This window comes from Suricata suricatta, chromosome 16, assembly GCF_006229205.1.
Source record: "Suricata suricatta isolate VVHF042 chromosome 16, meerkat_22Aug2017_6uvM2_HiC, whole genome shotgun sequence".
NCBI lineage: Eukaryota > Metazoa > Chordata > Mammalia > Carnivora > Herpestidae > Suricata > Suricata suricatta.
In genome coordinates this window covers 18,054,007-18,070,616 of record NC_043715.1, presented here as the reverse complement: position 1 = coordinate 18,070,616, position 16,610 = coordinate 18,054,007, and the positions used below count along the sequence as shown (strand labels likewise).

At 43.0% G+C, this 16,610-nt stretch overlaps 1 protein-coding gene across 5 annotated transcripts in view; it reads left to right on the top strand.

Annotated features, from left to right (window-relative positions):
* C16H16orf70 (chromosome 16 C16orf70 homolog) overlaps positions 1-16,610 on the top strand; it is a 29,242-nt gene that overhangs the window by 7,792 nt on the left and 4,840 nt on the right. For all 5 annotated transcript variants that reach the window (XR_003903826.1, XM_029925500.1, XM_029925501.1 and 2 more), the window contains exons 3-11: positions 478-560; positions 4,748-4,831; positions 9,240-9,283; positions 11,622-11,701; positions 11,982-12,076; positions 12,683-12,780; positions 12,867-12,979; positions 15,137-15,270; positions 15,751-15,834. Coding sequence is in view for 4 of the 5 variants with exons in the window: in XM_029925500.1 (XP_029781360.1) it covers positions 478-560; positions 4,748-4,831; positions 9,240-9,283; positions 11,622-11,701; positions 11,982-12,076; positions 12,683-12,780; positions 12,867-12,979; positions 15,137-15,270; positions 15,751-15,834 (815 nt within the window). In the remaining variant the exon portion in view is untranslated. The remainder of the gene's footprint in view (positions 1-477; positions 561-4,747; positions 4,832-9,239; positions 9,284-11,621; positions 11,702-11,981; positions 12,077-12,682; positions 12,781-12,866; positions 12,980-15,136; positions 15,271-15,750; positions 15,835-16,610) is intronic.

The following is a 16,610-nucleotide window of genomic DNA, read 5'->3' as shown; positions in this document are numbered from 1 at the left end:
CTTACAAGTCATGTGCCCCTACAGACTCTCATTTGAGAGATGAGGAGACATGCCAGAAAGAGAGGAAAGAACCTGCCCTAGGTTATATGTAATTCATGGCAAAGTGAGAACCAGAACCTTGGTCTCCACATAGAGTCATGCAGTCATTGCTTTTCTCACAGTTCATGATTCATGCTGACTTTGCCTTCTTAGCGCTTTTTCTGCTCTGGGATCAGCATAGTAGTTCCCTTTTCCAGGAATCTTTTTTGTATATTCACTCCCTTCCCTTATACAATCCAACTATTCCCTTAGTACTTGCTGCTGACCTTATTCTAGCTCTTGCTGCTTACTGAACTTTGATTTACTCATATGTTTGTAGACCTTAATACTCCGTGTTCCCACCCCAGGTTTTACTGCAGGGTCTAATGTTTAGTACAAAGATAGGTGCAGTAAATGGCTAGCTCGGGTAACCACTCAGTTGTCCTTGCTTTATTTCAGGAATGCCTCTGGCTCAAGCAGTTGCCATTCTTCAGAAGCACTGTCGCATCATCAAAAATGTCCAGGTTCTCTACAGTGAACAGGTGAGTAGTAGCTGATTGTTTACTAAAACAGCATTCCTAATTGTTGAGTCACTTCCAGAGGTTGATGCTCTGGGAGAGGCAGACTGGCAGGAATTGCTGGGTCATGTGTTTAAATGGGAGAATCTGCAGCCCTGGTCAGTTACCAAGTACATTTTCTTTGACTCTGACACTTTTGGTCTCAATAATCTAATGCTGTCAGGTTTGGAAAGGCAGTAATAATTGAACTTGTTTTTTGATGTGTTTGACTTATCCTGCTGATCCTTAGAGACATTTCACCTCAGGGACTATCTTGTCTTCTAGGGTGCTTGCCTTCCACTTTTGTGTTTAAAATGGTCTTTTCTGCTTTGTTGATTGCTTTCATTTATGTTGAGAGTTGTTGCAGTGCAGAGCACTCCAGGCTTGAAAAGAAACAGGTGTAACTCACTCTTTTAGTGAGAATGAACTGATACATAAGATCATATATCAAAATATTGGCTCCAAATTAATGGACATATTTTACTTTTTTTTTTTTTTTGGTCTGATTTATGGTGGTCTCTATTAAATGTTGGTCAGTTGTGCCAAGAATTAACCCTTATAATATAATGTTGCATGTACCTACAAAGACCTTTTCTGTTTCCAGAAAGTGTATACATTAGCACTAGAGAACTTTCTGAACATTAGGATTTTCTGTGTTTGGTTTCATAAGCAGAATTGGAGACTATTTTATTATGGACTTTTTGAAATAGGATTCTTATCTCTTTAAAGATGCAATCTCCCTTCTACTGAACTCTGAAACCTGTGATTCTTCTGTGACACAAATCGTGTTGCTGTATATAGCAACCTTTATAGTGTCCTATGTGTCACAAACCTCAAAAATAGTTTTGAGCCTTTCTAGGCTACAGGATGTTCTCTGGCTTTTCTCATACCTTCTGAGTACTGTTTTGATTATTTTAGTTCCATTTGTTCTGGTCAGTTTCAAATTTTAAAGCAAGTGACTGTTTATTTTTGACATGAAGAATGTTGTGGATTAAAGGTGAGTGAGATTTCTCTGAGTCTTTCCAGTTTGCCTAGTGTCAAAGTTTGGCCTCTTATCTGTGTCCAGACCTTACTTTCTGCAGTCCAATACCCCTCTGCCAGCCTACTGAAAGAGTTCCCATGTGAAGGGTCCTCATAACCTTGGGAATGCATAATCTCCAAGCAAGTGCTTGGATATTCTTGTGGCACCTAACACGGAACAAGGGGCTTACAAGAGTAGTCCAGGGGTTCATCAAGCCACATGCCAAAGCGTTTCCTCATTTATAAAGTGAAGGATCGTGGCTTTTCCACTTTGTCACACTCAGATCATCCCTAACCTACTCTTTCATTGTTAGACCATGAGGGAATTACTCATGACAATTAGCAACCATTAAAATAGGGATAATGGGCTTGCTTCTTGAGCTTTTAGCTTCCTGCACATTCAGTTAAATCAGATTTGGGCACCCCAAGAATAGACACAATTGAAAATAGGCTTTAAACTTTTTAATTTTTAAAAAAATGTTTTTAATGTTTATTTATTTTTGAGAAAGAGAGAGAGTGTGAGAAGGAGAGGGACAGAGAGACAAGGAGACATAGGATCTGAAGCTGGCTGTAGGCTCTTAGCTATCAGCACCAAGCCCCAAATGGAGCTCGAACCAGTGAACCGAGAGATCATGACCTGAGCTGAAGTTGGATGCTTAACCAACTGAGCCACCCAGGCACCCCTTTAATTTTTTTTTAATGTTTATTTTTATTTTTGAGAAAGACAGAGTGTGAACCAGGGAGGGACAGAGACAGGGAGACACAGAATCTGAAGCAGGCTCTAGGCTCTGAACTGTCGGCACAGAGCTCATTGTGGGGCTCAAACTCAGAAACTGAGAGATCATGACCTGAGCTGAAATCAGATGCTTAACCGCCTGCGCCACATAGGTGCCCCAGCTTTAAACTTTTTAAACAAATTTTAAAGAATGAAACTTATTTCTTAAATCACCACTTTAGTTGTCTGTTGTCCCAACCTTTGGGTATGAATAGTTTTAGCATTAAGCTTATTTTCCCTGATTTCTTCCAAGGTGCTGGAATCAGTTGGAAAAATTGGATTTTTGAGTCCAGATCTTGGTTTAGATCCTTGTTCTTCCCATTTCTTAGCTACACAACTTTTGGCAAGTTAATACCAGTCTGGTTCTTCTTCTGTAATGTGGTTTTTGTTTCCTTGTAATAGAATAATCCTTTGAAAAGGATCAAGAGGAAATAGTCTCTCAGATCTCTGATTTAGTGCTTCTTAAATGTGGGTCCTATCCTCCTCTGCCCTCCTTCCCATTTTTTCCCATTTGTCTTCTTGCTTCCCGTCAAGTGCAAAGAATAGTTTGACCCCATTAAATGTTTCAGAAATATCTTTTTGTCTCTAGCAAATCACACCTTGGAGGTTAAATGTGCATATCAAGTGGGTCCCATCTTACTTAGAGGGAAAAGTGTTAAAGACTAGGAGCAGACAGCTTAACTAAATTGTTTCATATGGAAAACTATGTAATTCTGGGACCACTGGAAGAGCCTGCTTAAACACCACATAGTACGTGTGTATTTTGGTTCCGAAGATCTTTAGTATTTACTACTGAAATATTGATTGTGAGGATAATTTACTTGTTTTTGAAAATTAACCATTTATGTCCTGAATTGTAATGGTGCTGGGAGAAAAATGATCAAATCTTAGGAAAGTGCAAGAAAAATCAGATCCTCCCATCATTCCTACTCGAAACAAGGATTTTTGAAGGATGCTAAAATGTTGCTTCATCCTGCTTAATGCTGTGGAATAGCCCTCAGAAATGTGTTCTGGGTTGAGAATAAGTGACCTAAGGTCAAGGTTCATTATTCTGTTAATCTTGCTTGAGACTTAATGGTTTTAGACATTAGTACAGGCCTACTGGAAAATTACAGCATTCTTTCCTCTAGTGTTTGTCAGGCATGATGGTACCTCCTAGGTCTGCTACCTTGTGAAGATCAGTGGGGTAGAAGCGAGGAGACAGTCTGACCCAATCCCAGAATGCCCTTAAGAGAATTTTTCCAGTGAGGCCCACCCCAGTGTCACCTGGCCTTCCAGCCTACAGCTCTGTCTTTGACAGCCACACTTCATTCATTTACTGTGGCTGCCTTGGGAGGCTTTATAAAGAAACTTCTCTGAACATTTGAGAGCTATGTGCCCGTTTCAAGGAAGGGCAGGGTTTTGGATGTTGGTGTTTTTCTTCTGCCAGGCAGCTTGGTTCAGGGCTGCGGAGTGTCTTTGGATGTCGAGTCCTTGAATTGATTGCACTGGAGCAGAAGCAGGCAAGTGAGGCAGACATGATGAAACAGTGTTGTATGTTAAGTGCTGTGCATGGTGCCCTCTACCCTACTCTCTCCATTCCCACAACAGCCCTGGAGGGAAAAGATGATAGTATCCCAATGAAGAAACTAGAGTTCAGAGGAGTTTTGAGAGTCACTTAAGGTCACCCGCTCACCGGTACTCAAGTCCAGCTCTCTCCACTGCTATGTGCTGCTAGTCCCCTCCCCCCAGGACTTAGAAAGGGCAAATGTAGAAATACGACTCCTTAGATTGTAGATTTGGGGTTTACAGAAAGAAGCGTGTGTAATACGGGATGGTTAGGGAAGGGAAGGAAGGAGTAAGAGTGTCATCTCATACATAAACATCACAAGGTATTTCTTTGTCCTGGAATATGGCCTGAAGCAGTTGAAGTATAGAATATGTTTTCCGTAGATGGTACGGCCAGCCTTGGGAGTAAATGGACGTAGGTTCAGCTGACATGCATTGAATATTACCTGCCAAGTTTGGGTCCTAGCAGACCTTTTTACATGGCCTGTGTTCCTCAATGACTGCTCTCTAGGTTTGACAGGTAAACCCATACTATAGATGTGGACCCTGGACACTCAAAAAAATATATGGCCTATATACTCACAGAATTTTGGCACTTTCCACTAGGTATTATTATGCAAAGCCTAAAAGAAGTAGGCTCTTTTCAGCCAGTATTAGGAAGCAGCAGGTTCAGGCTGGAAGTAGCAGATACTGCATTCACACAACAGTTTGTTAGTTGGGCCAGGGAGGGGCTGTCTGCACTTACATATTCCCTGTGTGTTGCATTTAGATTTTAAAGTTTTTGGTAGGTGCTGTTGAGTAAGTTGAGTGTTGTATTTTTGTTTTGCAGTCTCCTCTAAGCCATGACCTCATCCTTAACCTGACTCAGGACGGGATCAAACTGCTGTTTGATGCTTTCAATCAGAGACTTAAGGTAACTATGAATGACAGCTAAAGTTTCGTGTCAGGCTGATGTTTCTGAAACTCCTAAGTGGTAATAGACTCCAGTGATTCAATCTACCACAGGACTGGGAACTGGAAGCTGTGCCTGTTCCTCTAAAAAGAGGGAAGCTAGGGATGGGATGGTTGGAAAAAGGCTGGGAGGGACTCCAAACATAGGCTGCAGAGATGGAGGGGAAAGAGTATTGAAGCTTCGGGAAATATGCTATGGGGAGGGGGCTTCTCAGTCATTCAACTTAAGGAAAGCAAGCGAAGAGCTAAGTATTTGTTATAGATTATCCTGGATCTCAAAAGGGATACTGAAAGTGGGGCCTAATTGAAGAATAGGACCAAAAAACTTTAGTCAGGTTTTTGTATCTTGTTTTACTTCATTCTTAGGTCAAACAATATGACTTGGAAAATGAAAAATGCAACCGTTCTTTTTAAAATGCTGGAGTTTACAGCTTAACACCACCAGCCATGAGTTGATTCTTTAACCCCCCTTGAGGATATGTAAACAAACAACTTGATAGAGTTGTCTTAATTGGTGTTCAAGTGCAATTTACTACCACCTGTTTCAGTCCAGGATGTTTTCAATACACTATTTACGAATGTCTGGGCTTCACAGATTAGTCATGCGACACCAGACTCATGCCTCAGAGTCACAAGGTTGAATGTGGCTCTGGGCATTGGCATACCTGGTTTGGTTATGGAGTAGCCTTTCCAAAAGATTCAGGTACTTCCTAGTTTTCGTTATCCCATCACAAGTGAGCTGCTAAGGAGACAAGATAGAACATGGAAAAGGAATCTATATTTATGATGGTTTTTCGAAAGCGAATGTGAACTTTCTTAGCCCCACAATTAACCTTGCCTTTCCTTGTGGACTCAGTTATCCAGTCTTAACTGACCAGAAGTTTCACAGTGGGTAAAGAGAGAGAATGGTCATCAGTGTGGCTTCATTACAAATTGGGGAAAATTAATCTGGAAACAATTTTACAAAGAGTAATTTGTTTTAGCTCCCTAAATCCACTTTAGGAAACATAACCCCAGAAGATTATAAGGACGGTAATGTTGACAGATACTTAATAGCAGGGCTTTTCATAGAAACGAAAAGCTGGAAATAACCTACATAGACAACAGAAGAGGATGGCCAGGCAGCCCATCAGCATGATGAGGACCGTATCAAATATTTAGTGAGTACTTTGTACAGATTAGGCGCATCGCTGAATGCTTCCCATGCATTTCCTAACTTAACAAGCCTGTGAGCTGTACTATTTCCCAGTGAGACAAAGGAAGGACAGAGGTTGAGTGGTCTGCCAAGGTTTCAGCCCTGAATTACCAGTGTGTGGTGACCACTGGGAATAGACATGACGTAGCTTCTATTGATGTATATGGGAAACAAATCTGATAAAAGCTGAAGAAAATTGTGTGAGCACACTATGGAGAAATGTGAAGAATAGGAAATATATTTGAATGAGAAAGGAAGGAAATAGAACCTTCTCTACTGCTTTCTGTGGGGTCCTTATGAAGAGTGGGGCTGGGGCCCTGCCTGAGCCTCTGGAAACTGAGAAAGTAAGTCTTGGCTACCCTTGGTTGACCTGACCCATGTGCCTGCCCCTCTATCCAAGCACTTAAGAGTCCACTTCTCGGGGTGCTCGGGTGTCTCAGTCAGTCAAGCACCTGACTCTTGATTTCATCTCAGGTCATGGTCTTATAATTCATGAGTTTGAGCCCTGTGTTGGGTTCTTCACTGGCAGTGCAGAGCCTGCTTGACATTCTTTCTCTCTCTCCCTCTCTCTCTCTCTCTGCCCTTCCCTCTTTGTGTACTCTTTCTCTAAATAAATATGGAAAAGAAAAAAAAAGAATCTACTTTTCCCTGAATCTGCTGCAGATTCTTCATCCCCTCACTCCTTGCCTATGAGAGAGCCCAGTGGAATGAGGCTTCACAAATTTCAGCCTTTATAGCTACCTGTCTTTACCTTTCCTATCTTGGCTGCTGCCATGACTTCTCCTCTGGGGAAATCAAGGCCCTTTCCAGCCCCAAGGGTGGTAATTCATGGAGTTCAGACTTCCCCAGCTGCTTGACCCTGTGACCCAACAAGCTCCATGAGCCAAATCAGCTTGTTGATTCTCCTGGTGACATGAAGGACTCCGAGATGGTTGGCACTCTGGGTCTCTTGCCACCCTGTGATTAATTCTGGTCCGTTGTTTTCCCATTAGGCAGGCAGGGTTGAAACACTCGTAAGTGTTGGTCTAGGTTATTAGCAGGTAGGTGACAGCAACAGAAGGAACATCCTGGAGGCCCACCGCCACAGGGTGAGTGGTGGGAAGCTCTTGGGTGGTCATTGGCCCCCTGTAGGGGTGGCAGTGAGGGAGGTAGAGTGCCTGTTCCTGCTATACAAGCAAGGCTTCTGGCTTAAGGGTGATGCTCTCTGCCAGCATGGGGCCCTGGCCTTGGTGAAATGACATACCAGTTTGGCATGATACACTGCCATGCCAGAGCTTTCTGAAGGGGACACTGAGTATCTTATTATGAATCACAGCTGTTCCCCTGTTCTTCCTTTAATGACCTCTCTTGGCACCTCTTTTCATGTTTTCTAGCTTCACATTGCCCTTGGCTAGATTCATAACTGTCAGACTTGTCTGAGATTTTGAGTACCTTTCCTGTGCAAACTAATGAGCCAGACCTTAAAGGCTTAACTTAGTGGGACTAGTGAATTACATATACAAGTAGTGTAGGAAAAAGTTGATTGAAGCGCTATAACAGCCCAGCAGAGAGAGTTACTCTTTGCAAGTAGGATCAGAAAAGTTGCATTATAATTCAGCGGTAGTCACCTTGTGGTTCAGTGTTATAACTACTGAACAAAATTAGAGATAAGGTCTAGCCAAGAGTAAACTATTTTGTCTCATTTTCTGTGGCAGTGCCAGATGCTTCTGCATGCAGGGCCCACAACCCCTTCTAGGATGAGGCCCATGTTGTCAGGGCAGACAGACACTGAATTAGCTCCACTTGTTCCTCTACAGTAAGGGCCACAACTCCCAACTGGAGGGTAATAGCTGGTTCTCCAGGCCTCGACCAGCTATGTTTCTGGCTACTAAGCCCTTGACACCATTGGCATAGAAGACTTCACAGTACTCATTATTTGGCCCCACTGGTAGCTGAGTGTTCAGTACCTTTATCTCTGCCCTGGGTTCTTGGCATTTAATTCAAGGCTGATCCCTTGAAATTATACAAGGGTCCTGATGCTCTCCAGGTACCTTTCAATAGAGATACGTATACATATTTGAGTTTTGTCACACTTGTCCTAACCTAGTGTAATAGGACTTGTTTTCTAGCAGGATAGACCTCCCCCCATCTTTTTGTTTTGTAAACCACAGTATTTTAAAGCTGTTTTTGAAAGTGACTTGATCTGAGCTCTTTTTAATGCAGCAAAGTGTGGAAGAGAAGAAAGGAGGCTCAGTATCCAAGGTTTTATCCATAGTTTTAACCTTTATACTATGTGAATTTGTTTCTGTGGAGGTTTCCACTGTTACGTGTATGCAGTCTTCTATATGACCCAGCAGTAGATTAGATAAAGGATCTTTCTTTCTCCTTAAAATTTTTTTTACATTTATTTATTATTGAGAGACAGAGAGAGACTGAGCATGAGCAGGGGAGGGGCAGAGAGAGAAGGAGACACAGAATCCAAAACAGGCTCCAGCCTCTGAGCAAGCGGTCAACACACAGCCTGATGCAGGCCCCGAACCCATGAACTGTGAGATCATGACCTGAGCCGAAGTCGGATGCTCAACGAACTGAGCCACCCAGGTGTCCCTAGATAAAGGATCTTTGACCCAAAGCCTCCATCGGCATCTCTTAATCACCTGGATGAAGGGAATGGAGAGGTTATGCTGTGTGTGTTATCGGTTTTTCCTCCAAATTTAAAAATGAGAACAAAACATAATATGCAGTGCTTCAGGAGGATTTTGGCTAGTGATAGATTTTTTTCCATACTATTCTATAAATGTTTGTTTTTTCTTAAGATTTTATTTTTAAATACACCCAGTGAGTGGCTCAAGCTCACAGCCCCAAAATCAAGAGTCATGTGTTCTATTAAGCCAGGTGCCCCACTAAAAATGTCTTTTCTTTTTTTTAATTTAATTTTATTTTAGAGAATGTGAATGAGCTGGGGAGAGGGGCAGAGGGGGATAGAGAGAGTGAATCTCAAGCAGGCTCCATATTGAGCATAGAGCCCAACGTGAGACTCAATCCCACAACCCCGGGATTGTGACCTGAGCCAAAATCCAGAGTCAGACACTCAACTGACTGAGCCACTCAGACACCCCTATAAATGTCTATTTAATCTATCTCTTTCAATTGCAGAGCATTACCAGTGCTTAAAATTTGATTTTTTTTTTTTTAGGTGATTGAAGTATATGACTTGACTAAAGTAAAGTTAAAATATTGGTAAGTTTTCTTCCCTGCTGCTATACGTCACAGGATTGGTACAAATAGACTTTATCTATTACCCTCATTAGGTTAGTAAGGAACTCCCATTTGTAGCAGTTTCAGGATTACAGCCTGGTACCATGATTTCCACAGGCAGCCTCCAAACCTACTTAGCTTCCCAAGGAAGAGAAGGAAATCTTGTTTAGAACATTCTCTGTGTAAAACATTTCTCATATATGTCAGTTCATTTAATCCTTACAACAAAGCAGGACCTCAGCTTAGAGGTGATTATGTGACTGTCTTCTGGGTCACAGCTGCCCTCCCTAGATACGTATGACTCCAAAGCCTTTGTATGCTAAAGAGAATGCCAGAGGGACCTCTATTTGGGGGCCAAAATCTACTTTTTAGAATGAAAATGGAATGGCCTGTATCATGAACTAATATTTGAGCACCCTTTATGGCAAGGTGCTATGCTACCATCTAGAATATTCTGTTTAGTAAACTTCCTTAACGGGCTTCCCTTTCCCTTTGTGAGGGCATGAAAGGGTCCAATTCTGGAGCTAGTTCAAGCAGCATATGCCAGTAGAGAAGTGGATAAAGCAGTTGTGTAATAGCACTGGCCCCTTGCAGATTCTTTTTGTCTTTTAGTTTTGTTAGAGCCTTTGTCTTTTCCCTCTTAAGAGTTAGTGGTAGGGGGCCACCTGGGTGGCTCAGTCGGTTAAGCGTCCGGCTTCAGCTCAGGTCATGATCTCATGGTTCGTGGGTTTGAGCCCCGCGTCGGGCTCTGTACTGACAGCTAGCTCGGAACCTGGAGCCTGCTTCAGATTCTGTATCTCCATCTCTCTGACCCTCCCCTGCTCGTGCTGTCTCTCTCTGTCTCTCAAAAAATTAAAAAAAAAATTAAAAAAAAAAAACCAAAGATCATTAAAAAAAAAAGTTAGTGGTAGGTACCTATGACCCAGCAATAGCACTACTAAGAATTTACCCAGGGGATACAAGAGTGCTGATGCATAGGGGCACATGTACCCCAATGTTTATGGCAGCGCTTTTAACAATAGCCAAATAATGGAAAGAGCCTAAATGTCCATCAGCTGATGAATGGATAATGATGTGGTTTATATATACAATGGAATACTACCTGGCAATGAGAAGGAATGAAATCATGCCATTTGCAGCAATGTGGATGGAACTGGAAGGTACTATGCTGAGTGAAGTAAGTCAGTCAGAGAAGGACAGATATCATGTGTTTTCACTCATATGTGATCTTGAGAAACTTAACAGAATACCATAGGGGAAAGGAAGGAGAAAAAAAAATAGTTACAAACGGAGAGAGGCAAACCACAAGAGACTCTTAAATACAGAGAACAAACAGAGTGGGTGGGGACATAGGGGAGAGGGGGAAATGGGTGATGGGCGTTGAGGAGGGCACTTATTGATATCATCACTGGGTATGTATGTAAGCCAATTTGGCAATAAATTAGATTTTTTAAAAACTACAATGAGCCATCACCTCACATTTGTTTAAAAAATTTAAAAAAAAGAATTAGTGGTGGGTAAAAGCATGGGGTCGAGCCAGGGTCAGTCTGCCCTGTGTTCATCATTCTGTTACCTCTGTGACTTTGGGTAAGTCACTTAAGCTCTCTAAGCTTGTTTTCCCAGCAGAGAAATGAAGCCAATAAGTGTCTGCTGGGTTAGGAAGGTGACACGAGAGACTACTGCTGGCAAAGCACTCGGCACCATGCCTGGTTAAAAAAATGGTGTTCCATGAATTATACTCATTTTTAAATTAACCTTTAAGCATTCTCCCTACCTGCTCATCATCTGAAATTATGTGTTCCTCTTTATTTCCAAGCCCCTCCCCCTCAGGTTTTCCCCCTTTGCTTGGGATCTGCCCCACCCATTCACCCATTCACCCAGTCCGTGAGTGCTGGCTGGCTCTTCTGCCTGTTAAGAAAACAAGCTGTTTTGCTTGGTTACAGTGTTCTTTTAAGATGTTCATCTCATTTTAAGAAAATTCCTTTTCAAGCCAAACTACTAATAGGCATCCCCGGAAAACTCATTCACACGTTCTGTTCCTGGGGCCACACTTTATCCAAGTCCAAATGCCATAGGGCTGAGACTGAATTTATTTCCTTCTAAACTGTGCCTGGTAACCACACATGTCTTTGGAGGCCTAGAGGATCAATTCTATATGTCAGTCTCAGGAGACTTGTTCTGACCCCATTAATTATCTTTCACTTTAAAGTTCTATAATTAAACTTGTATTTTGACATACTTGTAGACTTCTGTCTGTGTTTTAAGAATAACTCTTCCAGCCATCATTTTCACTAATTTGAAAAGCATCTTTGTTTTTTAGCGGAGTACATTTTAACTCTCAGGCCATAGCTCCCACCATTGAGCAGATTGACCAGTCTTTCGGTGCAACCCATCCTGGAGGTAAGCCAAGTCTATCTATTTCCTCTCCTCTGCCACAGCCCATAATGACAAGCCTGGCAAGGGACACCATCCCAGCTGTAGTGCCCCTTCCTACAGGAAGCCAGGTTCCTGTAGGATTTGGGGATTGATACGTGGGTGAGAAGGAAGGCTTCTCCCCCTTGTTTTCACCCTAGTAAGTCAGTTCGGGAATCAGGCACAAAGAAGGTGTTGCCAGGCTACTTTGTTTTCTTCTCTTCTGGTACCATTCAACCATGTCATTTTCTCCTCCCCACTCTCACAGTGTACAACTCTGCTGAGCAGCTCTTCCACCTCAACTTCAGAGGACTGTCTTTCTCTTTTCAGTTAGACTCGTGGACCGAGGCTCCCAAGTACGAGGTTAGCCCTTCCCTTCCCATGGTATTTGTCACCTAGTACCCAGGTGATATGGTCCCAGAAGACAGTGCCATTGGGGAGGACGGACAGATACCCTTTGGTTTCCTTGTCTCTGAGATCTTCAGGGGCCAATATGGGTACGACTGATAGCAAGGACAAAGCCCAAGCCAGCATTCCCAGGAAGAGGGCACATCGTACTGCAGAATGAGGATTTTCAGAGATAAATCCAGTTGTGCCTTGCTTTAAAACTAAATCACTATGTTTTTTTCAGTAACCCAGAATTTGAGGATTTTCAGTTATTTATTGCTTTTAGGAAAATGTTTTGTTCATCCTTAAGTAGCAGCATCCTTAGGATCAAGAAATGATGGTTCTTTATAAGGCTAGCATTTTATTAAAGGAAGCATGCCTACATGTTTTTCTTGATGAAGGAAAGAAACAGTAAAATTAAAGATGAACTTGAATGGATGGGGTGAGTTTATTGACCCAGAGCCAGGTTTAACTGTTAGCTTTGGCCAGTTCTTGAAGACCATGAGTGCTGGAGAAGTGCAAGAGCCTGGGTCACATTGCCTGCGGTGGGCTCTCAATAAAACTTGTATCCTGTGTTTGCAGCCCAATTTTGCCCATGGTCTAGCTTCTCTCCAGATACCCCACGGAGCAACTGTGAAACGAATGTACATCTACAGTGGAAACAGCCTACAGGATACCAAGTGCGTGTGGGGAGCACAAGCTTCATGGGCCATGGGCTTCCTGGGAGGGAGGGTAAAACCTCTGCTCATTCTGTGCCTGCCTCCAGGGCTCCCGTGATGCCCCTGAGCTGTTTCCTTGGCAATGTATATGCTGAGAGTGTAGATGTTCTTCGAGATGGAACTGGACCCTCAGGTTTACGACTTCGGCTACTTGCTGCAGGTCAGTTACTGGCCTTGGGGTGGTGAATTCTCTATTACATTCAGGTTGAGACGTTCTAAAATTCCACACACTTAGAGATAGTTGGTACAAGACAATGTAGATGTTTATGGTTAAAGCTTTTGTTGAAGTTTAATGAAAAAGGGGTGACAGTATTATCATTAACAAATCTTATAAATAACAACAGTAGCATTGCTTCCCCTAGCATGTACATAGCCTACTATGTGCTTCTGTAGTTTTGTAGTGGTTCCCAGGTGGTTTACTAGAGATGCTTATTATGAGCTGCGATATTGGGGTGTTCTGCCCTTTCCCCCCCTTTATGCCCAGTTCTCAGTAGGCTGGCAGAAGAGACTTACTGAATTGGGGTTTGACAACACCCACTGAGGGTTTTGCTGACTATGAACAAAAAAAGAGCTGCTGCCTTCAAAGGCTGGTCTTTCCAGGATCCATGTCTTATTTGTGATTTCCTTGTGTGGCATGGCCAATCTCGGCTACTTTAGACCGTGGGTCATGATAAGTATTAGTAGTACAGGGATCTCCAGTGTGGAGTTTGCCTCGTGTCTTTGGCCTTGGAACCAGCATAGGGGCTGTGCCTATCCAGTGGTTGTTCATAAATTGGGGTCTTGCATCAGTTTCTAAGGCACTGGTTCTTAACTATGAAGCATCTGGCGTATAAACTGTGAACTCACTCCCCTAAACAGTTAGATGGTTCACAATTGCCAGGTTAGAAATTTCTAAAAATGTGGTTTTCTAGCCAAGCAGAAAACTAATGTTGCACTTGAGCTGTACTGTTTGAGAGAATTGAGATGTAGCAGCAAGATCAGTTTAGGGTCTCTCTTTCAGAAGGATCACTCCTTGAAACGGCGGGGTAGTCAGAAATGGCACTTACCCAAGTGACAGCAGGAGGAGTCTGTTGAGGGCGGGGAATCTCCACTTCTGACTGCCACCTTGTACAGAACACTCCCAGCAGATACATCTCACTGCTTGCCGGATCAGCGGGGGAAACACTTAGAGTCAGAGAGTCTCTGAGTACTGTCTAGTACTCATTGAGAGTTTCCTTTGGCAAACATAGCTTGTCTTAGCCAACCCATTTCTCACATGTTTCCTATGGAGTGCAGCTACAGTGATGTTTTTAAGATAAGAAGACAGTTCATCTATCCTGGTCCTCAAAGTAATTTCTAGGAAGATTCACTCCAAGGAATCAGAAGCTAGAATAGTCTCCTAAAACGAAGGGTACTTTTACCTGGGTAGGCTTCAGGTAGAGTGAGACAAGAGAGAAGACTCCCCTATGAAGAGCGCCTTCCTTGTAGCCCCGTCTGCACATTCACAGGTGTACCTGGAGACTTTGGGCATACAGCACAGGACTTCCTCATCCACAGAATGGGGCAGATGTTACCGTTAGGTGTGTCTGTTGCTGTTCCACCGCTGCTGCTGTGTGTGTATGCTTAACTAGAACTGTGAGAGTCGGGGTTTAAAGATTCTTCCCAAAGAAGAAACTTTTGGCAGACTGGGTTTTCTTATCCTCCCACTTTTCTGGTTTGTTGTTTTTGAGCGTTAGTGGGTCTATCAGCGTTAATGGATGTTTCACTCTTGGCTTTTTTATAGAGTGCTTTCTTCTTTAGGTCCGGTCTCTGGTTGGAGGTTACCATTGAGAAGCCCCTCTTAACATAAATTCTTGTGTCTTGTCAGGACCTAGAAAGTGGCAGGATATAGCACCTCGTTCTATACTTCCATAGCACCTATGCTGCTGTTTATTGTGTCACAGTTGTGTCGTGTGGGTTTGGGATCTTCACACCATGAACTCAAATATGGACAGAGACTACACTTGTTTTGGTCAGCATATTTCCTCAATATCTAACAAAGTGTCTAGCCCATGGTAGTCAATAAATAAATATTTGGTGACTAAATAAAATTTCGAGAGCTCCACATCCCTTTTGTGGGATTGAGTGAATCTCTGGGATTATTTCAGGTAGATAGTGATCTCTCGTAATATTGCAGGCCGTGTGACCTGGTATTTCCACTTGTATGCAGTCTTGCCCCTTAGCCAGAGCTAACATTGCAGCATGCAATCAGTGGCCTCTCTGTGGCCCTCTGGGCCTTAGGCTGCAACATCTCAGGCCCTGGCAGGGAACCTGATCACTTCTCCCTTCTTCTCTACAGGTTGTGGACCTGGCCTATTAGCAGATGCCAAGATGCGGGTATTTGAACGTTCAGTATATTTTGGTGATTCCTGCCAAGATGTTCTTAGCATGCTTGGCTCTCCACACAAGGTCTTCTATAAGTCAGAAGACAAGGTAGGGAAATGTGTTTATAAGGTTGAAAAGGTAGTCTCTCTCTATATTTTTTTTTAAAGTAAACACTAACCCCAACATGGGGCTCTAACTCGCAACCCTAAGGTCAAGAGTCACATGCTCTACCTACTGACTAAGCCAGTCAGGCACCCCACTTTTCTTTCTTAATTGATATTTACTTAATGTCAAGTAAATGTAAATTATTTATTTTTCCATAGAACCTTTTCTCTTAAAGTTGACAAAGAATTAAATTGAAAGCTCTTGTCTGATCCTGTTGATCAGAGTGTCCTGCCTTTTCTTGGACACCAGGGCTTAGTCTGTAGTCCAGCAAGGCTGGCTGTGTTATTCAGCACCAGCAGCAGGGACTCTGACACTCTTATTCACCCACTAGCTTAATGTCACACACAAAACACAATTTGTAGACTTTCAGTTAATCCAAGAACTGTATTAAGGGGTTGGATTTTAATTTTTTTTTCCTAACAGATGAAAATTCATTCTCCTTCTCCTCATAAACAAGTTCCATCCAAGTGCAATGACTACTTTTTTAACTACTTCACTCTTGGAGTGGTAAGTTCTGATTCCTTAGAGAAATGTTTGATTTCTGTGGTGGTGGACCATGCACGTGGGCATACCCTTGTGTACACAAAGAGCTTATAACCATGCCTGGCAGCAGGAAAACTAGCCCCAGCAGGCTTTGCCCAGTGGTGCATTGGACTGGTACCCCAAAGTGGGCCTTCCTTGCTACCAGGATTGCTTAGAAACATCAGGTTCCCTAGTATGTCTGGCTTCTTTATTGAAGGAAGCATGCTGCACAGGTGGAGGCTATGGGAGTCGTTTTGGTTAACCTGTTTTGGGATCTGGCCATTTGTAGAACACAGGACCCTCTTCTGGAGTCACAAAATAGGGAGACTTAAAAAGGTCAAAGACTGTGGGAGTGTGCTTATGTACTTTTAGGGGATCACCCCAGAGGCATTGCTATGGCCCTGTGCTCTGGATGTAGGGTGTTGAATGGAGTTGGTAGCCACTGTCAGTGCTGACAGTCCTGCTAGTAGATGGGATGTGTAAGTGAGAAGTTGTGTAAACCCTGCCCTAGCAAGATACATCTCTTAGGGAAGGGTTGGCCTGGACCTTGGGTCTTCTAACCTTTGAGCCTTCTAGGGCCTGAGGTCCTGAAGCACCAAAGAAAGGGTAGAATCTGGAGAGGGAGAGAGAAGATCCTGGATCTGCCTATGTGGAAAAAGACCAGAGGAGCCAGGAGTAGTAGGGGAACGGCAGCAGGATCATAAACACTTGAGGTAGGACAGAGGCAGAGGGAACAGCACTTTGTAAACTGAACCTCTGGA